Here is a 21,751-nt window from a genome sequence, read left to right as displayed (position 1 = left end):
CAGTTTCAGATGCAGGGTTCATTTCCCTGCGTCTTCTGCTTTTGTTTCCCCCATACTTGCTGCCAAAGTTAGTCTCCCACCTACGCAATCAGCAAACCAGAAGTGGGAGTCATCCCGGGCTCGTCTGTGTTTCAGTGCCTCCCTCCACATCCTAGCCATCGTAGATCCTCACTAGCAAATTCATTTACCCCTACTCTCCATTCGTTTGGCCACCACTATAGGTCGCCACTACTACAGGTCGTGTCCTCATCTTTCACCCCCCTGGAGTTTTTTCCTGACCCATTACTCAAACATGAGCATACCATCTCCCTGCTTATCCTCTGACAGCTGTGCACCTGTACTCTTGCTTTTCCTCTGCCTGGAATGTTTATTTCCCCAAGTTCTTGCTAACTAGCTTTTGATACACTTAAGCTTAAGAAATGGCCTAATATTTTCTGTCAAACCTTTTCTGATTTATCAGGCTGAATTGGGTGTTTCCTCTTCTGTGCTGCTTATAATACCTTGTAATTTCTTTCTTATATGTTGGTCTTCTCGCCTTATTTATGACAGGGAGCTCCATATCCTGCTCAGTACACCCAGGACTCGGAAAGTACTGAGTCCACTTGTGTTAAATCAGTGATTCCTCATTTGCCTACTGGAATTACCTGGGAAACTTCAAAAAAATACTGAGACCTGAACCCCACTGCAGACCAATTCAAGTGGAATTGCTTGGGGTGAAGCCCAGATACTTGTAGTTTTAAAAAACTGGCCAGGTGATTCTAATGTATAGACAGGGTTGAAAACCACTGTGCAAAACTATTGATCTCAAATGCGAGCTGAAGCTGTTATCAAGAAAACAGGAAGTTGGATGGGCTTTTGCTTTTTGTTTTTAAACGATATTGTGTTCGTTATCTATGGCTGGGTAACAAATTATCCCAAAATTTAGCCCTTCAAACAGGCAGCTCTTCTCTCAGAGTGTCTCTTGGTCAGGAATCTGGGCACAGCTTAGTGGGTCCTCTGGCTCAGGGTTTCTTGAAGACTGAATTCATGGGGTGTCAGCCCAGGCTGGGTGCAGGGAGAAGGAGAGCTTGCATGTGACCTCACTCAAGTGGCTATTGGCAAACATGGCTCCTCACTAGCTGTTGGTCAGAAGCTTTCTTTGGCTCTCCTGCCTTTCATCAGGGCAGCTCATAGCATGGCAACTGGCTTCCGTTAAAGTAAGCATGTGAGAGAGTTTGTCTATAACCTGGAAGTGACATCCATTGCTTTTTGCCAGATTCTGTCTATCAAAAGCTCTAACCCAAACTTGATGGGAGGGGATAATACAAGGGCACAAACACAAGGAAGACAATATCTTTGGGAGTCATCTTAGGCACTGCCTACCACAGACATTTAATGATGATACTCTGTCTAAAAACTAATCTACCTTAAAGGAATCCCAACTGGACAGTCTTAAAATTAGGAGCATGCACATCAATGGTTTCCTTGAAGAACAAATGTCATATGCTTTGGTAGAGATTTATTAAAAGTAAACTGACAGGTGTACTTTCTAATAATAAATTTATATTTGTTTAATCAACTATAGCTGCATTAATTTAAGGCCATTTAGACAAGATAATATCAAGGCAGGCCAGCTTGCATAATTCCAGCCTTTACATGGCTTTATGAATTAGGTCAATGTGCTTTCCAAAGACTGAAAGTGCTCCTTCTTCTTTTTCCTAACATTTTCCTAGTTATACAAGTTCACAGAAAATAGGCCACTCTAAGGACTCAACACAAAATGTGGTTTTAGTAAAGAGCAGATACAGTAAATCTAAAGGCAAAATATCAAGCAAAATAGGCAAGTTGATGTACTGATACTAAGCTGATGAGAGTAATAAATTTTAAGTTTACTGCTCATTTTAGAGGGACAAGCTAATGTATTGAACACTGAATACTGATGTTACTAACTATAAGCCTTCCTCAAAGTCCTATCAATACTAAAAGATTCATTTATCTGTGGAGTGCTCATCATTTAATGCTAAGAATGCAAGTTAGAAGTGCTTAACAATATCTAGCAAAGTGATACAAACTACTAAAAGTGAAAAGAAACCCTTATGAGGGCACAAATGACTTGCACTCTTGAAACCTGATGTTGATAGGACATTTACACAAAATCCTAAACTGAATTTATATTCCAACTAAAAAATGCCATCTCCTAAAATCGATTTGGTTTTGGTGCAGAGAGAAAGCACTGGCCTTCCAGATTCAAAGTACTGCTTTTGATAGCACCTTTTTCCTTGAATCATTTTCTAAATATTTGTTCAAAAATATCTGCAGCTTGTAAAACTTGATGGGATTTTTAAAAGGATATGATCATATTGCACACTTATAATAGATGTAACTGAGAATTGTGCTTTAAGTACTTTTTGCATGCACAGAAATTACTTATGAACAATCTGTTGTAGTTTGCTTTTAAAAAGATTAAACAGTACCGTTGGGGGAAATCTGCCCTTTCTTTCAGCTGAGGTGGCAATTCTCAGTGACGTGATTATAATCACTAAGACCTGGAAGATAAAAGCCATGATCAGCTACTATTAGCCAACATAAACAATTCCATGTCAACCACTGTTAGTTACAATAGATGTGAGGATTAAAGCCAGTAACCTAAAGATTGCTGAATCCCTACAGCCCTTTAACAAGCCTCTGAACCATCCAGATAGGGTTATTTGGGGCTTAAGTTTGAATATGTTAACCTTATTTAAAAGATGGCATTTCAGCTGCCAAACTGAAAGACAAATGAAACAGACAGGTCACTCCAAAACCTGGTAAGCTTTCTTTTCACAGTAGTATGAGTGAGCAATTCTAAAATTACTTTCTGTGTATTCTAGTCATGAGCACATAAATAAATATTTTGAGGATAATGGCAGCCAGGTTTCTTTCTGTTAAAGGAGTTATAAATATGGAAAAGGGGGAAACTAGAAAGCAGCATTTGACTAGAGTTGAAGATATCAGTACAAATTCGTGGTTTTTAGTAGCTAGAAATAAATATAAGTATTTTTGTATGTATCCATCTGCTGAGGGACTACAAGCAATGACATACCAGTAGCAATGAGCAAACCTGGCACTCAGTAGATCTTGGTTCCTGAATACCATTCCATGTGGAAAGGAAGCAGAGCTCCTTGGAGAAATAGCTAATTACAGGGCTAGAGTGGGAACAGTACAAGATGAGCCTGGAACATCTTGTACCAAAAAGCAAGAAAGTCCCCAAAGAATGATGAGGACACAAGTAAAGGACATAGACATCCTGGGGCTCCCATTAGTCAAAACGGGGACAGTTAGAACATAAAAATAAGTAACAACAGTATTTGATTTGTTGACTAAGAATCCATGAGTCCATTCTGTTATAAACAAATGAAAAAATGAATGGGGGAGAAAGGAAAACGCTTTCTTTCAGTAGAATGTCAACTAATAAATATTGAGTTAGAAAAATTAGTCACTCAAGTATAGGGAGGAGGAACAGGTTTAAGTGTGCCATGGTAAAGCATTCAGTCTCTATAGTACCCAGTGACACGGAAGAGCTGTTTCTCAATGGGGATACAGTTCTCTGCTGCAGATGGTATCACCTTGCTCCAGAATCTCAGGAGCCTATGTTATGACTCTTCCACTGGACTTGCCATAAATTCCACACTGCATCTTTTCCCACCACTGACACACTAGGGTTTGCTGGGTCATATGATCCAAGTGTCAGGGCTGCTTGTACCTGAAGCCTGGAACTGTTGCAGAGCCCTTTCCTGCTCTGGGCCCTGTTCAGAGCCGGTAGGTTTCCATGTCACTTGGTGTATGATGAGCTGGCTCATTACTTTTAGATGTGGAATGTGTTGCCTCCAGAACCCAAAGGGGCCTACCAAGTGCTATACTTCCTTATTGGTGTAGAGGCTGTAAGATGCAGCAATTTGTCTTTCACTTTGGAGAGGATATCTCGACACTGTCTTGAGCACTGACCTCTAAAAACTTTACTAATGTGACTGGTCTCTGAATTCACGTATCTTGCCAAGGCCTTCACCATACTAGCTATCTCTTCCTCATCCTGTCCTATAAGTAGGATGTTGTCAATAAACTAGATCAGTGTGGTGTTCTGAGGGATTAGATGGTCCAGAGGTCTTCATATTATGACTAAGGGTCAGAGTTAACATAGGCTGAAGCAAAACTCAGCCTGAATATTTTTGTCTGTTCTACATGAAGGTGAACTATTTCTGATCCTGTTTTCCAACTGGAATGGTATAAAATGCATTTACCAAATCAAAGATTGCATACCATGTATCTGTATTGATCTGCTCTAGCAATGAGTCCAGCACAGCAGCTGAGAGCAGGGTTATTCTTTGGTTAAGTTAGCAGTAGTCTATAGTTACTGTCTAGGATGTATTCAGTTTCAAGGACCAGCCTGCAAATTAAAAGATATGACTGGGACCACCACCCCTCCACCCTTCAGGTTTTAAATAGTGGGACTAATTTCTGTCATTCCCCCAGGATACAATATTGTATCTGATTTACTATCTTGGCAGGAGTGGGAGGCAGTTTCAGTATTTTACTTGGCTCTCCTCACTAAGACAGCTTAGTCCACAGACCGAAGCACCCTTAAAATCCAATCCCAAGAGTGCTCCCCTGGTTCTTGTGAATACATCAGCATGTCCCAGCTGGGTTATGTTGGGATTTAATCTTAGTTACTGGCTTGGCAGCCAGGAAAGGAAGTAGGGGAAGTTGGAGAAGGTGGGAGAAAGGGCTACTGCCTTGTGGCAGCCAGTTTCTGTATCTTCTAGCACAGCAGACATACTAGACCAGAGGGTCTAGAGGGAGCTGCAGAGGCATCCATCCAGACCCCATTCCATGTTCAGGATCCCAGGTTTCTCTACATTAATAGACTTGCCTGGTCTAAATATTCAGTGCTCCGTCTCTGGAGCTCTGTGACTCTTAACAATTAGCTCTTGAACCTGTGGTTCAGCTGAATCTGTCCTACAGGTAATAAAGGCCTTTTTATAAGTCACCACAGAGCCTCTCATATTTAGCTATTAACTGCTTGTAAACAGTCCCATTTCTTATTTTCCATTTGCAGTGTTTAAATATGTTAGCAATAACCAGCCAACTCTGCTGTCTTTGCAAGCATTTTCAAATGCCTGTATCACACTTAGCACCATTATTTCCCTCTACTGGGACAGGGTTTCAAGTCAACACTGGTGAAATTAAGCAATTAAGCTGCAAAGTTATGCCAGGGATTATGAATGTTCCATCCACCAAAAAGGGTGACATCTTCTCGGTCAGGTAATGGATGGGACTGTTACCAGAAGCAGATGCCAAGTTGGGACTAAATGTGCAATACTTTTTATTAGGGAAAACATCTGTGAGAGAAGATGGGGAAGGAGCTGGGAAAGAACTGGTGGACTATCACACTAGGATGCAAGTCTGACCTCAAATGTAAGAGAGAGCAAAGGAAGGTTGGGTGGAAGTGTACCAGGCTGCCATGTAGCCTAAGGAAGGCTTGGCAAAGCAATGGGGATGTCCTTGAGCCTAAATTAGCTATTAGAAGAGTCTTATGTCTCCTAGAATCTCTATGATGCTCAGTTGCTGAACTGTGAGAAAAGCAAGGTCTTAGCACAATCACAGTGATGAATTTCACAGCATAGCAAGCAGCTGGGGCCCTTGGCCAATTTAGCTCCTGTAGTTGGGGGTCTGTGAGGTACATTCTCATAGCAGCAGCATCCTAGCAAGAGGCAGAGCTGGGATTCAAACCAGGTAGTTTGGTTTGAGTCTATACTCTCAACTACTGTAGAACCAGAAGACATGTCTTGGAATTATAGAGGTCTGAAATAAATCTATCACACAGAAGATTTGTAAGGAGCCTGGGCCTGACTAGTAGGATCTCTAGGATCCTCTAAGGAGTTTGTATCTCATTCTACAGACAATAATGTGGGGGGTACAGGGTGGGGGCACATCACAGATAATGTACAGTACTATATTCCATATGCATTATATACATGCATGAATAATTTACAGGCTCATGTGTAGCTTTGAGTTCTCTGTGGTATAAAAGGATTAGCAGATTTGAAGACAGATGCAACAAAAAGTGATTCCTGTACTGCATATATGATAAGATGTGTAATGCTACATATATGGTAAAGTGGTCCAAAAAGTGCTGACAAAGCATTCATAACTTCTAGGGTATAAAAGTTTGAAAAAAAGGACCAAGACAAATTCATTTTCTATAACTCTTTACAAAATCATACTGTGGTACAAGGCAATCAAAAAATCCACTGAATTTTTACTATTTAAAAATTTTTACTAATTATTTATTTATGTTTTTGAGATGGGAGGTCTCGTCATATTTCCCAGACTGGTCTCAAACTCTTGGGTTCAAGGGATCCTCCTGCCTTGGCCTCCCAAAGTGCTGAGACTACAGGTGTGAGTCACCATGTCTGGCCACTATTTACTACCAGTATTAAAATTTCTACCATTTTTACACAGAGGCATTATTTCTACTTAGGCTGTCAAATCTGCATTTACAGGCTAAATGAGGAACTTAACTACTATTTATCATATTAATTACATGACAATCTGTGTAAGCTACCAACAATCATCTTACAAATCAGTTCTACATAATACAACCTTTTTATTATCAAAAGGAAGTTACATGTTTATTAATTAGTATCACAATAAACAGGTATTAACACTATTTTATGGATATAGGAATCTAGGCACAAAACTAAAGTTTCCTTGACCCACATAATGAGATAAAATATGAACCCAGAACTAGAGATTACATCAGATTCCTGTACACCTATATTCATTAACAGTACAACTCTACAATTGCGGCATAGTCCTACAACAGAATATTAAAACACAGAGATAAAAAAATCAAAAAAAATTGGTCCAACTTTCCGTCTGAAGGCAGGAATTATTATTATCTGCTTATTACAGAGAGTGGAAAATTAGTTGATCAAGGGCAAATCTAAAAATTTAGGAAAACTTCAAAGCCTCCAGAAACTCATCAAACTTGCCAGTATTACTTATCCTACTTCAAGAAGACATATATGAAACAGAATGGAGTTTCTGATTTCAGACTGTTCCACTTCCTTACTTTAAGCCAGGAAGCCTAAAAACATAAACTGAACTCAGCAGATGCAATTAAAAATTTGGGACCAGGATGTCTTTAAGTGAGGGACCAGGATGTGTAAGTGATGGTTTAGGAAACTATATTTATAGCCTGGTACCATTAAATTTTTGTTCACTTTTTCAAGTAGATTCCAAATATACACATTATACTCAGAGCTTTTTAAAGACACAAACTAGCTTTCAGAATTAGACTTTGGCATGCAATTCCAAATGATTTCTTATGTTCCATAGTTCTGAATGAGAACTAATGGTTCTGAATAGTTATGAGATTTAAAAATAAACATAAAAATTTGGATTAGTGGGAGAATTTTACTTGTAACTACTTGTTACATGTTAGGGGTCTCTATGTAAACGTCTGAGATTCAAACACTTTACCTACAGGCAATCTGTACCCCACCATATTTCACAAGTGATTGCAATGTCTTCCTATGTGAACATACACAATAATGATAAAGGATATCTGTTCTAGGAAAAGCATATTTAAAAAGAAATGCAAGTATACAGGTTAGCATGAATGTTAAACATGAATTTCAAATTTGGCTTGAGCTTCCTGACAAAATTTTCACTATCAAAAACTGGCTTCCGAAACTATTCTAAGAATCACATACTAATATATCTTACATGGGACTTTATATAAACGATACTGAGGCTGGGTGTGGTGGCACACACCTGTAATCCAAGCACTTTGGGAGGCTGAGGCAGGAGGATCATTTGAGGCCAGGAGTTTGAGACCAGCCCTGGCAACACAGCAAGACCCCATCTCTAATAAAATTAAAAAATTAAAAAATTAAAGGGCACAATATGACACAGAGGACAATACTCTTGACAACATCACACTGCAAATCCAGTTAAAAATTTTTTCATGGTTACTTTAGGCAGTTAGCTTAGGTGAAGGTGGAAGGTCCAAATTAAAATGCTACTTGGTGAAGGCAATTGTGCTAGGGGCTGCTTTTGTAATACAAAGTTTTTACGCTGAAGGCTTCTTAAAAGTGAATTAGTCTTCCCAATGGGATAGCAATTCTAATTTAATGGCTAGGAAAACCCAGTACAGAAATAAAAAGTTACTTGACATAGCTAAAAATCATTTAGGGACAGGCCTAACATTTAATCCTCTAGATTCAGCCAGAAAGTTCAGGGTCTCTTATAATTTTAGCAGGACTACAACCCAAGGCTTCAGATTTACTGGACATTTTGCTCCTCCAAAAGGATGGCCACTAACTACAGGGAATTAGTTCGCAGCATTTGCATGTATGGTGGCATTGTGGAGATTAAGCATTGTAAATATGAAGTCTTGGAGTTAAAAAAGCACACACCCAATTTTCAGTATTATGTCAACAAATATAAACTACCCAAAACAGCAATATATAATCACCTATATTGACTATGCTCAAAAAACACACTGAATTGGTTTTAAAATGGCAATGGCCGTGGGAAGCAAGGAATTAACAACAAGAGAAGCACCTGCTATCTAATCTTTCTCCCATAATCTGCGTTTGGAATCACAGGCTAGAAAGTATCTAGTGAGGGCATCTAGTCTGCATACACACTCTTATCCCATTTTTAAAGATCTCTATTTAGATCTCTAGTCTAGCTTGCTCTTATCTTAAATCGTAGCACCTACAGCTTAGGACTAATTCCTTTTATCAGTGAAAATGATGAATCACTACTTTCCTGTAAATACTTTACAAAGTTGGAAATCATTAAGTAACTAGTCTTCTCTCATTAACAAGATAACTACAATTATTTGAACCTTTCCCCAAATGTTAATCTTTAGACCTCGTCCTACTAGGATATCTCATCACTTTCCAAACATACTTCAACAGTTTGGTACTTTATTATGAGCTTCACAAATATCCAGAATTTAAATTATTTCATAATTCCTCCAAACATTCTCAGTTTTATTTGTAAGCAACAATGCTATATCATGAAATCAATTATTTAAAACAATGTTCTAGGTATTGGGGTAACTGACCTCATATAGCTTATATTTAGTGGGAAAAAAAGTGAACCAGTACACAAGATATCAGATTGAGGTAAAAGCCGTGGGGAAAAAAAAATAAGTTATAGGGGTGAAGAAGCCTTTTATAATAGGCAGCACTTCATTTGAAACCTCTAGGAAGGCACTAGCCCTGCAAAGATATGAAAAGAATCTTTTAAGCAATTTTTGGCTAATGAAGGTTTAACGAGTTATTCTGCTATATATTTATATCCATTCCTTCCGAATTATATAACCTTGTACTGCTCCCTATTGAATCTTATTGTTCTTATTTTGAAGACTAATTCTATCTTTTACAAGCTTTTCATTATCTCCTTTAATTGGTGTATTCCATAAGTGTAAGATGCATGTCTTCTAATTTAAACAAGCATTTCTTAATAATATTAACTAACATTTAGTTTAGGAGGTGTTTCTGCCAAGTAACACTTAATAATGGTAGGAAAAATAATAAATGAAAGAACTTATGGGATAGGCCTAAATGAGTTTTCCAGAAAATAATGTGGTCACACTCTGCAGGGAAAACAGGCTGAAACAGGCAGAGTATGACCCATTCAGAAGATGAGGCTAATGGGACCGTGAACCACTGATGGGTTGGTCTAATAGCAGTGAAAGAGCCCAACAGATAATTGAGAGGTTTATAATGTCATGGATGTGGGATGAAGAAGCCAATCAACTGGCAAGGTTGGAAAAAACCTTCCCCAGCACAGTAGCTTTCTGAGACATGCTGCCACCACCTGGGCAATAGGCAATTCTGAAGTTTGGGGGGATTTTAGTTATACATTAACAATTATAGAATCAAAAAACCTACTTTCATTTTATAAAATTAGCATTTTTTTGTCAAGAAAAATGAAAGACAATGCTGATTTCATAAAATGAAAGTATGTTTTATGGTTCTACAATTGTTTTGTGTTTTGACTGAAAAACAGCAGTGATTTGGCCAGATAACTTAAAAATCTTGCTTTATTTTTAAAGTCTCTGGTTCCCTATCTGTAAAATTAGTATAAAATACAATCCTGTGGGGTTGTTTAGTTTCAGGATTAGTGATGATAAGTGTGAAGCACCTAGCCCAGCACCTGGTACATACTAAGTACTCAATAAGTAGCTTTTTTTTGAGACAGAGTTTTGCTTTTGTTGCCTAGGCTGCCAGGCTGGAGTGCAGTGGCGCGATCTCGACTCACTGCAACCTCTGCCTCCCGGGTTCAAGCGATTCTACTGCCTCAGCCTCCCGGGTAGCTGGGATTACAGGCATGTGCCACCACACCCAGCTAATTTTCTATTTTTAGTAGAGACGGGGTTTCTCCATGTTGGTCAGGCTGGTCTCAAACTCCCAACCTCAGGTGATCTGCCCACCTCGGTCTCCCAAAGTGCTGGAATAAGTAGCCTTTTTTTTTTTTATGGAGTTTCACTCTTGTTACCTAGGTGGGAGTGCATCCGCACGTTCTCTGTTTGCTGCAACCTCTGCCTCCCAGGTTCAAATAATTCTCCTGCCTCAGCCTGCCAAGTAGCTGGGATTACCGGCATGCGCCACCACGCCTGGCTAATTTTGTATTTTTAGTGGAGACGGGTTTCACCATGTTCATCAGGCTGTTCTCAAACTCCCGACTTCAGGTGATCCACCCGCCTCTGCTTCACTAAGGGCTGGGATTACAGGTATAAGCCATTGCACCTGGCCACAATAAGCAGCTTTAAAAAATATTATTATTCTTCAGTATAAACTTTCAAATATCAATAAATCTGATTATGCTAAGAAAAGAAAAATCACTGGCTGGGCACAGTGGCTCACGCCTGTAATCCCAGCACTTTGGGAGGCTGGGCAGGCGAATCACCTGACGTCAGGAGTTCAAGACCAGCCTGCCCAACATGATAAAGACCCGTCTCTACAAAAAATACAAAAATTAGCTGGGCATGGTGGTGCATGGTTGTAGTCCCAACTATTCTGGAGGCCGAGGCAGGAGAATCACTTGAACCCGGGAGGCAGAGGCTGCAGTGAGCCGAGATCGTACCACTGCACTCTAGCCTGGGAAAAAGAGCAAGATTCTGTCTCAAAATAAATAAATAAATAAAAATACATAAATATCCCATAAATACGCCTATTAAGAAATGTATTTGGAAAGCGGCGAGTAAGATGGAAGATGAGGAGGTCACTGAGAGCTGGGAAGAGGCAGCAGACAGCGGGCAGGAAATCCAAATCTCCTCCCAAAGTGCCCATTGTGATTCAGGACGATAGCCTACCCGCGGGGCCCCCTCCACAGATCCGCATCCTCAAGAGGCCCACCAGCAACGGTGTGGTCAGCAGCCCCAACTCCACCAGCAGGCCCACCCTTCCGGTCAAGTCCCTAGCACAGCGAGAGGCCGAGTTCGCCGAGGCCCGGAAGCGGATCCTGGGCAGTGCCAGCCCCGAGGAGGAGCAGGAGAAACCCATCCTCGACAGGCCAACCAGGATCTCCCAACCTGAAGACAGCAAGCAGCCCAATAATGTGATCAGACAGCCTTTGGGTCCTGATGGGTCACAAGGCTTCAAACAGTGCAGATAAATGCAGGCAAGAAAAGATGCCGCCCTTGCTGCCATCACCCCCTCCTGGGTCGTCCACCAGGGGTTGCACTGCCGTGGCAGACAGCTGGACTTGAGCAGAGGGAACGACCTGACTTACTTGCACGTGATCCCCCTTGCTTCGCCCACTGTGACCTTGAACCCCATGCACTGTGACCTCCCCCCTTCTCCCCCTTCCCACTGTGATTGGCTCATCGACAAGGGCTGTCCCAAGTCAATGGAAAGGGAAAGGGTGGGGGTTAGGGGAAGGTTGGGAGGACCCACCAAGGACTCAGAGAGTCAGACAGTGCCACTTGGCCACTTGGGGTAAAGCCAGTGCCAGCAATAAGTTTATCATGCTCATTAATTTGGGATTTCAAAACACAAATGAAAACTCACACCCACCCACCCCAAGTGCATGTCTCCATCACTTAAAAAGTAAGTTCCATTTGAAAATATCCTTTCTTTTTTTTCTTCCTATTTTTGTTTGTTTATACAAATATCTGATTTGCAAGAAAAAGTGCATGGGAGGGGTTTTAGTGGTTTAACGAATTTTTAATTAAGAAAGGGTAGTTTGGTAGTCTACTTAAAAATGTTTCTGGGAAATTCACTAGAAATATTAACCAATAGGATTTTGGTGAGCTTAGCTTCTGTATTCCTACTGCCGCCCGGAAAAGGGGCAGGGCTCTGCAGCCGCCAGGACAGATGAACACCCCATGCCTATACCTCCCTCCCCAAGCTGAGTCCCAGGGCATCTGGGCCTTGCCTGGAGACTGGGCTAGTAGCTCTGTAGGCTCGGAGAGCCTGGGGAGGGTGCCAACCCCACCTCTAGTATTTTGGGAGACAGGGAAAGCGAACAGACTTCCCCTTCCCATACCCCTCAGGGTGGTTCCCTACCAGCCAGGCTTACTACTAGAAGAGAGCAGAGTGCCAGGGAGTGAGACTGCATCCCTGGGCTTAGAAGTGAAGGAGAGGAGACTTGTTTAGTATTTTGCCATCGGCACAAGGAAAACCAGGAGAGAGTCTGCCTCCAGGACTCTGAGCCTTCTGCTTTGTATGTTCAGAAGGTGGATAGGTCTTCCCACTCCAGCATGGCTTGAACTCTTAGGGGTCTGCAGTGCTCCATCTCCATTGATGGCCCCAGCTCAGTAACTATACCTGGTACATTTCCTTTGTGCAATCAGTACCTCGAAGGCAGAACATTCTGAATAAAGTTGGAAAAAGAAAAAAAAAAAAAAAGAAATGTATTTACATTATGTTTCAATGGAAGTAAAAAAACCTCACAAAATAAAATTTAGAGAAGAAACTAATTCCATCAAAGTAAGGTGCAGGTGAGAGAACTCTCAAAGTCTTTTAGACAAGACTCAATTGTTGTTATTAAACTATATTATTATCTTGAAATAATATTATCTGAATCTTATTCTGGTTTCACTACTTACAACTTTGACATGGGTTAGAATGAGATGTAATTTTGTACCAATCAAGGGAAAAATACTTTTTAAGCAAAAAAATGGCATGTGACTGCCACAGGACTTCCATTCTCAATAGAAAAAATAATTTTATAAGGCTCTACTTATAAAATATAATTACAATAGAGTACACTAGTGCTGAAGAGGCTGGTGGTATGACATACTACACAGGAATTATCTTATGCAAAGGCAGGCCCTACTTCATTAACAGCATAAGGTTTAGTTAATTTGGCTAAACTTACATGAATAAGATTTCATTTCTTAGAAGTAAATAAAGCAGACCTTATTTCCTTGTTATTCTAAATTGGTATTCTGACAGACATTTGAGAGAGAATAAAAACCTGATTAAGGATCTTCTCAAACAAACAAATAAGATCTTGGCCTGGAACAGAGGCTCACACCTGTAGTGCCAGCACTTTGAAAGGCAAAGGCAGGAGGATCACTTCGGGCAAAGAGTTTGGGACCAGGGTAACAGAGTGAAACCCTGTCTCTAGAAAAAATTTAAAAACTTAGTTGGGCATAGTGGCATGCATCTGTAGTCCCAGCTACTCTAGAGGCTGAGGTGGGAGGATTGCTTGAGCCCAGGCAGTCGAGGCTGCAGTTAGCTGTGATGGACTCACTGTACCCCAGCCTGGGTGACTTGGTGAGACCCTGTATCAAAAAAAAAAAAAAAAGAAAGAAAGAAAAATCACTGAAACTCATTCTCTCTAGTTGGCCTTGACTTCGAACTGCATACAATAAGCAGAAAATTAACACTGGTCATAGTTTTTAAAAATAATGAGTATGCTAAGCTGGGCACAGTGGCTTGTGGCTGTAGTCCCAGCTACTCAGAAGGTGAGGAGGGAGGATCCCTTGAGCCCAGGAGTTCGAAGAGGCAGTGGGTTATGATCGCACTACTGCATTCCAGCTGGGCCAGAGCAAGACCATGTTTAAAAAAAAAAAAAAAAAAGGCCAGGCGCAGTGGCTCATGCCTGTAATCCCGGCACTTTGGGAGGCCGAGGCAGGCAGATCACGAGGTCAAGAAATCGAGACCATCCTGGCCAACACGGTGAAATCCCATCTATACTAAAAATACAAAAATTAGCTGGGCATGGTGACATCCGCCTGTAGTCCCAACTACTTGGGAGGCTGAGGCAGAAGAATCGCTTGAACCGGTGAGGTGGAGGTTGCAGTGAGCCAAGATCGCGCCACTGCAGGACAGAGGCTCCGTCTCAAAATTAAAAAAAAAAAAAAAAAAAAAAAGACCTTAAGAAAACTTGCAATAATGTTTCTATCAAATACCTTACTATGCTATTTATTTAGGTAAGAAAAATGACCAAATCCAGTCCAATTTACAGATTTTAAAGCTGAAAGGGCATTGGAGATTGCCTAGTATGCTTTCCACATATATAAGTGGAAACACACTCAGAGTGATTTATCAGAGTAAACATATCATTACTGTACCAAGACTGTGAATCTCAGTTCACGAGCTCAGACTCCTCATTATGGAAAGTAGTTCACAGTATTTGAACCAATCCTGACACCACCTTTAGTTAAGGCAATGCAGATTGCAGTAAGGAGCTCCACTGTGGCAACCCCTATGCTGTTCTTGGTCTTGCAGACTATCCTGTAACTTGAAGCTAGATAAGCAAACTTAGATTGTAAAGGCATGGTCTAGATCAGCAGTCTCCAACCTTTCTGGCATTAAGGACTGGTTTCGTGGAAAACAATTTTTCCATGGATGGGGAGGGGGCATGCTTTCAGGATGAAGCTGTTCCACCTCAGATCATTAGGCATTAGATTCTCATAAGGAACACACAACCTAGATCCCTCACACATGCAGTTCACATTAGGGTTCGCACCATGAGAATCTAATGATGCTGCTGATCTGACAGGAGGTGCAATTTAGACGGAAATGCTCACTCACCCATTGCTGACCTGCTGCTGTGAGGCCCTGTTCCTAACAGGCTGCAAGCCAGGTACCAGTCCATCGCTGGGGACCCCTGGTCTAGATTACAGCTAAAGAGCTACAAAGGCTTTCTCCTTATTTGCCCTTTCTTTCTGCCCAAGACTTCCGTGCTTTTAACCAGGGATGCAGCACTACAAGTATCCGGAGGCAGTAACTGGGAAAACCATCTATCATGATTAAAATAAAACACGCACTGGCCTCTGGAACGAAGGATGTTAAAATAATACATTCTGACCACATCTTGGATTCACGACTTGGGGAAGTTTTAGAAAAATCGGTTATCTCAAGTAAGTATTCAGGCACACAATCCAGTGACTGAGTCTACTTTTTCTGGCTACTACAGGTACAGGCTAGGCCTAAGCAGCATAGGCTTTGAAACTATAATCCAGGTTTTCAAATAAAAAGGAGTAAGAAAACAACTGCTGGTAATACAACATCTCAAACATTAACATATGTCCAACGGACAGTATCGTAGATCCTTATATTATCTGCCAAAAGTCTGTTCCCTGGTAAAAAACAGTTATTATTGTTTTACCTAAACTAGTTAAACATGTCACAGCTTGCTCCTGAAAGAGAACATTACATAGTCCTTTGGAGAATCAAACAGTGAAGAGGTCTTGCAACATTTGTCAGAGGTAGTCAAACAGTGCAAGCAATCACAAAATTTGGTCACCAACCAAACCAGAGCTAATCTTTCAGTTCCTGTAAATTAGAAGGCAATATTAACTCACCCTTTTTGCATGTTGACTTTTGCATCCTTTTATTTGTGTATTGAAAGAACAAGCACCTCTATGGGAACTCTCTGCCCTGACAGTTTACTTACTTATCAAGTTTACTCTGGGCAGGTATTGATCATTTTCGTGAAACGAATTAGGTACTTAAATTAAAAACAAACAACAAAACCCCCCTTTTCACATAGCATGGCGGCATGTCCCTTAGTAACAAGGTTGAGTGGATCGACCAAGGCCCCGCAGCTTGCCTCCTTTAGGTAAGGATGTAACTATTGCCCAACCAGAAGAGAGAGGCGTGGAGAGGGATGTGAACCAGGATGAACTCCTCGGAATCGTCAAGGGTCGTTTTGTGACCCTTACCTTGACTTCGGGCGCTTTGTGGGAACCCAAACGCTTTCTTGCCGCTGCTCTTTGGTCTGAGTTTCTCTCAGCTAAACACCTCACCCACCCGGGACCCTCCAACTGTCCGGCTACAGCAGCGGATGGGGGTTGTCTTCCCATCGACCTCGGAAGGCAAAGGCAAAAGTTCCTAGCTGCTTCGGAACCTCTTCTCGAGTCCTGAGGCCGCTCCACGCCTCCTCGCCCACCACTTGGTCCCTGCAGGACGTGGCAGTCTCAAGTTCAAGCCTGGAAAGGGGCCCGGGTGCCGTCACCTGCCCCGCGCGCCCTCACCTGTCGCTCCCCGGAAATCTCAGCGCCACCCTGTCCCCACCCCCCACCCTCCCGCGTCCTCAAACTCGAGGTCCCAAGACCCACACAGCAATGGCGCAGCCGGAAACCGGCACCTAGACTTCCTAACGCTGGGCTGGCGGTTCGGGTTGTCTGTGGGCGGGACGCAAAGGCCGCGACTTCCGCCTTCCTGCTTCCGGTCTGGCGGTGAGTGGGGAGTGGGATCCGAGCCCCTGGGGCGAGGTAGGGGAAGCCGGTGGCTACCGCTTCCATAGTTTTCTCCTGGTGTCCAGCAGAAACGGCTGCGGCGCAAGGTGTGGCTGGGCCAATCCAGGATCCCCCAGGACCCTCGGCTCTGCGCGACGGGCCCGCGCTTGCCAAGGCCCAGGGGCAGGAGTGAATGTGGCCCCCGTGGGTCTCAGGCCCCGATAGGGTAAGGAGGGAAGAGTGAGCAGCGGGGAAACGTAAGAAATGAGGGAAAGACAAAGGAGCAAGGGAGAAACGTAAGAAATAAGGGCAAGACAAAGGAGGAAGTGCGGACGGCCGTCAAGTGTTACCAGTTGCAGCCGCAGGGGCCAGGCGGGTCTGGTTGGGAGATCGAGCCGGGTCGATCCGTTTTGGGCGGAAGAGTAGGATTTATTCCTGAAAGTGTGGAGGCTTGGGTGTTTGGGTCTGAAGTTGAGGTGCAGGGAGATGTGTAGCCTGTGGACCATGACTCTTACTGCAAAAGTTCTTTTGCTTATCTCTGAAACTTACATTGTTTATTCGCCACTGAGCTGGAGAAGGTGAAGGCAGAGCGATCTGAGTAGTACCTAATTCTGACTATATAGGTGAGGTCTTATGAAGTCCGGGAGCTAAGATATTTAACGTATTAGGCACTTTCATGTGTGTTTGGTTGAAAATCGTGGGAAAGATATAATTACAACCAGTCATAGTTTTCCTGGGGTAATGGGACTGTGGGTGAATTACTATAATTTGTTTGGTTATGTCTTCTAATTTTTTAAGTAAAGGACACAAATTGTATGATAGATCAAAAAAAAACCTTTAAAGAGTAAGATGAGGTGTTTGATTTTGTAGTGGTGTACCTAATCCAGTAAATGAATGAATGGCAACATTTTTAGTATAAAAAGTTGAAAATCTAGGAACGGATATGCTGTGTAAGTCAGTGAGCCAACTTGTCTTCTATATGTCAATGAACTAAAAAAATTTTATCATTGAAATAAGTAACTTAGTAAAATACTTGATTTCGAGTAATTAGGATTTTCTTACAGGGCACTTGCAATTGTGGTAAATTCAAATGAGGAAGAAACATATTAAGTTACTATAATGGATAGGCAATTTTAGATGTCATATAGGTTGCATATATACAATATAGAAATTTTCCATTTAAAATTTTATTACAATTATCCTGAAAGTTGACTTAAATTTTTTTTTTTTTTGTATTCTTTCCAGCTAGCCAGTTGTACAGAATTTAAATCATCTCTCAGATGTGTACAGTAGAACTCAAGAAGGCAGACTACCAAGGGTCATCTGAAGTCGTGATTGGGTCACTAATAATACCTGGACAAAGTTAGAGATCACTACTCAAGCATAAGGCAGATAATTTTTTTAAAAATTCCAGTTGAAATTGTAAGTGGATGTATATACACTCATTCCCTACTCAGATATTCTAATTCTCCACTTTGAATAGAGGTTGACACAAACATGAAAGGTAGAAAAGCCTCTGGGGCAAAATAGAAAACATCACTCAAGTCACATAATCCTCATTTGCCAGATGCCTTTTCCTTACACTCAAAAAGGAACAAAACACATGGCATCTTGTTAAGGCTACTTTTCTCATTTATTAAATTAGGCTTATTCCAACAGAGGTCCTCAAAGCTGAAAGGGCATAAAATAGCACAGTACTTTTTGCTGCTTTGGCATATTAATGTGATGTCATGACTCCCTTACCCTCCCTTTCCCATTCCTAGAAATAGCCATCTCTCCTTCTCTGTGAGCATTGCACATGCTCTGTGGCATGTCCTTTTCAAACACCAAATTTGCTGGCTTGTATTTTTGTTAGTAATACTAAGGATATGTCAAAAAATGACAAACTGTGTTCAGCTCTTTCCTGGAATGACCATAGAAAACTCAAGATTCTTATGAAAGCCTCCTGCTAAATAAAGTTTGTCTTCCATATAGGAGGCATGTGAGAATGCATAGTTCTTATGACAGAGTCACATGGCTTTTTAAAATCTTCTATAACTTTACATCTTTGAAGTGTCACTATTCTGGCTGTCTTAGATGAATTACTTTTTCCTAACTGGAAATAGTCCTTATTACAGTAGTACTAATTAGCACTTTTTAAAAAAGCAAACTGAGTGATAATGGAATCATGAGTTAACTGGTTGTGTGAGGAAACTTTTTCAAAATTTGATTAACCACACAGTCTTTCTTCTGTTTTTTTCCTCTTTGTTCTCTACCCACCTTCTCCAGCCCCAGTTTTCATAAGACTGCAGTGAAGATGTTTGATATAAAGGCTTGGGCTGAGTATGTTGTGGAATGGGCTGCAAAAGACCCATACGGCTTCCTTACAACTGTTATTTTGGCCCTTACTCCACTGTTCCTAGCAAGTGCTGTACTGTCTTGGAAATTGGCCAAGATGATTGAGGCCAGGGAGAAGGAGCAAAAGAAGAAACAAAAACGCCAAGAAAACATTGCAAAAGCTAAACGACTAAAAAAGGATTGAAGGACTGAACAGGCTCTGCAACCAGAGGAAAATCATTTGGAAAATTATGCAGCTTTGGAAGAACCCACTAAAGTTTCTTCTTTGGATTTCTTGACAGTATTATTTAGTAAATGAAATCTGACCAAATAGAAGAATCATGTTAGTTCTGACCTCAATACTGTAGTAACTTTTAGGCTTGGGTGTAGAAGTTTATAGGTTTCTATTGACAGTTATTATAAATTATCATTTACTGTGGTACCAATTCTTTATAACTGACTTAGTCATTTGCCGCTTAGCAGTTTATCTACTGAAATGAAAACATCTTGTGGGGAAAAGTGACTTTAGATTATGAACTCAATTCAAATGAACTCTAAAATCGGGTCCTGTTTTGGACAAAGGAAATTAAGAATGTAAAAGTCAGAACTGTCTTGTTTGAGGTAAAAGTATGCTTTGGCTTAAAATAGATACAGTATATTAATTATGTCTTTTGTTATTATTGCTTATTTCTTAGAATCATTTCTGGCTTTCTCAAAACAAAATAATATTAATCAATGAGTACTTCTATTTGTTGCATTTTTCTTATAGCCTTTGAGACAGCTGGTAATTATCAAGTCATTTTGCATTTTTTAAAACAATTTTATAAAGAATTCTCTTATCTTGACTATGTAGAATACCACCTACTGGATAGAACAATTTCTGTACTCACAAACACTGCCATTTTCTTAGAGATGGCTTGTTGAGAGGAGTAACACTATGGTTTAAAGCTTGCAGTAAAAATGCCAAACACTGTAGTACTTTGGAACCGGTTTATTCTTGTGCTAAGCAGAACTGTAAAATAGTTAAAATGTCTTATCAAGTAATTTGCCGATTATATAGACACCACTTTTGTATTTTCTTTCATTCTTTGTTTTAACTCATGTGGTAGTGATATTTAATACTTTCTCATCAGTTTCAAAGTAAAACTTTAAATTTCACATTTCTTTTAAAGAACTGGTAAAGCATAACAGTGATGTCATACTTCCTAAGTGGTAAAGAAAGGTATAAAATTTGGAAACATTTTGTTGGGCATAGTAGTAATTGGGTAAAAAGGATAAATTATATCAAAATGAGAATGTGCTGTAATTGGAAGTAAGGAGCTAAAGGATGTTTCTTGCAGTTAAGTAGTATAACTGGAACGTTTTAGTATTAAATGTGGCTTTTATAAATGCATGGTCCAATAATTTTGTTCACTATTAGTATTTAATTCACTGTCAGCTTATTAGTGTTTTCTGTACCCTGATAATGAATTTTAAATTACAAAAAATTATCCAGCAGCTACAGTTTAAAAATGAAACTAGATAATAAAACAAATTTGATAATTTTTTGTAAGGTCCTGGATTTTATTTTTTGGTGGAACTACAGTTTTAAGTTACATTATGTTATGCAGGTTAGAATTTTCAATTACAGCTAAGCATACTTGTAAAACTTCAGGAGTATATCTCAGAACCTAAGGACCACTGAGAATGTTTATGGACGAGTTTGAATAACACTTAATGCTATTCTTTTAGATTATCAGTCTCTACTTGGTGCCAGTGTGAGCAACACATTATAACTCAAGGCACTGAGATAATTCAGTGTTAAGATATATCTAAAATACATGTGGTTTTCTGCAATCAAGCTGTTCATGGAAAGAATTTATGTACATGTTTTACTTAGGGTCACATTTTAGAGTAAAAGTATTGAAGCAAAGGATATAGTCATAATTCTGTTATCTACTAAAGTTATGGTTTTATCTGTTCCATTGTAACAACTTAAAGGTATCTAAAGTTCTGTTTTTCTATAATTTGTTAGCCTTAACACATGCCAATTTTGTGTTTGTTTGACGTATGATTTTTTCCCCACTTTTTCCCATCATTTAGAGAGCCTTTTTATATATGTGAGATTGAGATTTTACTGTGTGTGTGTGTGTGTGTGTGTGTGTGTGTGTGTGTGTGTGAGTGTTTGGGGGGAGTAAAGAGAATATTGTGAGGTTTGGGATTCTTCAGAAAAAACCTCTCACTGCAACAGAGTACTGTTGTTAAAAAATCCCATTTGCTATTTAGAATACTTTTAAGAAATTGTTTATCTATGACATTGTTTCTGAAGTTCTGAGAACTAAGTACAATCAATTACCATTCCAAAGCTGGTCTTGGGGGGAAAAAAGAAAGCTGTCCCCTGGCTGCCTGTAACAAACATTTTATCAAAAATAAGCAAATAAATAAAAGTTTGTGTGTCAGAACTTAAGCCATAGTATCCATATGAAAACTTACAGCATGTTACTACTTATCAGATATATAAGGACATTTTAAATTTTACTTATTTGTAATAAGCAAACTAGAAATAAGCACAGGAGGCCGGGCACAGTGGCTCATGTCTAATCCCATCACTTTGGGAGGCCGAGGCGGGTGGATCACGAGGTCAGGAGTTAAAGACCAGCCTGGCCAACATGATGAAGCCCTGTCTCTACTAAAAATACAAAAATTAGCTGGGTGTGGTGGCATGTGCCTGTAATCCCAGCTACTGGGGAGGCTGAGGCAGGAGAATTGCTTGAACCCAGG

At 40.5% G+C, this 21,751-nt stretch overlaps 1 protein-coding gene, 1 long non-coding RNA gene and 1 pseudogene across 9 annotated transcripts; 2 read left to right on the top strand and 1 right to left on the bottom strand.

Moving 5' to 3' along the window:
* The first annotated feature begins 11,235 nt into the window (after nt 1-11,235).
* Nucleotides 11,236-12,885, top strand: LOC117065169 (annotated as a pseudogene). The gene has a single exon (XR_004429847.1). The product of XR_004429847.1 is annotated as an SUZ domain-containing protein 1-like (transcript).
* Nucleotides 12,886-15,811: 2,926 nt separating this feature from the next.
* On the bottom strand, nt 15,812-16,639 carry LOC117065171. The gene is made up of 2 exons (XR_004429848.1): nt 16,556-16,639; nt 15,812-16,426 (listed from the first exon to the last, which is right to left on the bottom strand). It is a non-coding gene; the product is annotated as an uncharacterized LOC117065171 (long non-coding RNA).
* On the top strand, nt 16,573-20,543 carry SMIM15 (small integral membrane protein 15). Of its 7 annotated transcripts, none has more exons than XM_033179659.1 (3): nt 16,573-16,675; nt 17,921-18,097; nt 18,944-20,543. In XM_033179659.1, the coding sequence occupies exon 3, from the start codon at nt 18,972-18,974 to the stop codon at nt 19,194-19,196; it is 225 nt and encodes a 74-aa protein (XP_033035550.1). In that variant the 5' UTR covers nt 16,573-16,675; nt 17,921-18,097; nt 18,944-18,971; the 3' UTR covers nt 19,197-20,543. The 7 variants fall into 7 exon arrangements, with proteins under 7 accessions (XP_033035550.1, XP_033035552.1, XP_033035548.1 ...); XM_033179657.1 differs by having other exon boundaries at nt 16,651-16,901; nt 17,925-18,063; XM_033179656.1 differs by having other exon boundaries at nt 16,651-16,901; nt 17,925-18,097.
* Nucleotides 20,544-21,751: the final 1,208 nt, after the last annotated feature.

This window comes from Trachypithecus francoisi, unplaced genomic scaffold, assembly GCF_009764315.1.
Source record: "Trachypithecus francoisi isolate TF-2019V2 unplaced genomic scaffold, Tfra_2.0 Lachesis_group2, whole genome shotgun sequence".
Classification (NCBI taxonomy): domain Eukaryota; kingdom Metazoa; phylum Chordata; class Mammalia; order Primates; family Cercopithecidae; genus Trachypithecus; species Trachypithecus francoisi.
The sequence above is the reverse complement of the archived record's forward strand: the minus strand, read 5'-3'. Positions and strand labels throughout refer to the sequence as shown.

What these genes read in the sequence shown, in the direction of transcription:
- SMIM15 (XM_033179659.1), top strand. Translation starts at nt 18,972, where the DNA reads ATGTTTGATATAAAGGCTTGGGCTGAGTATGTTGTGGAATGGGCTGCA.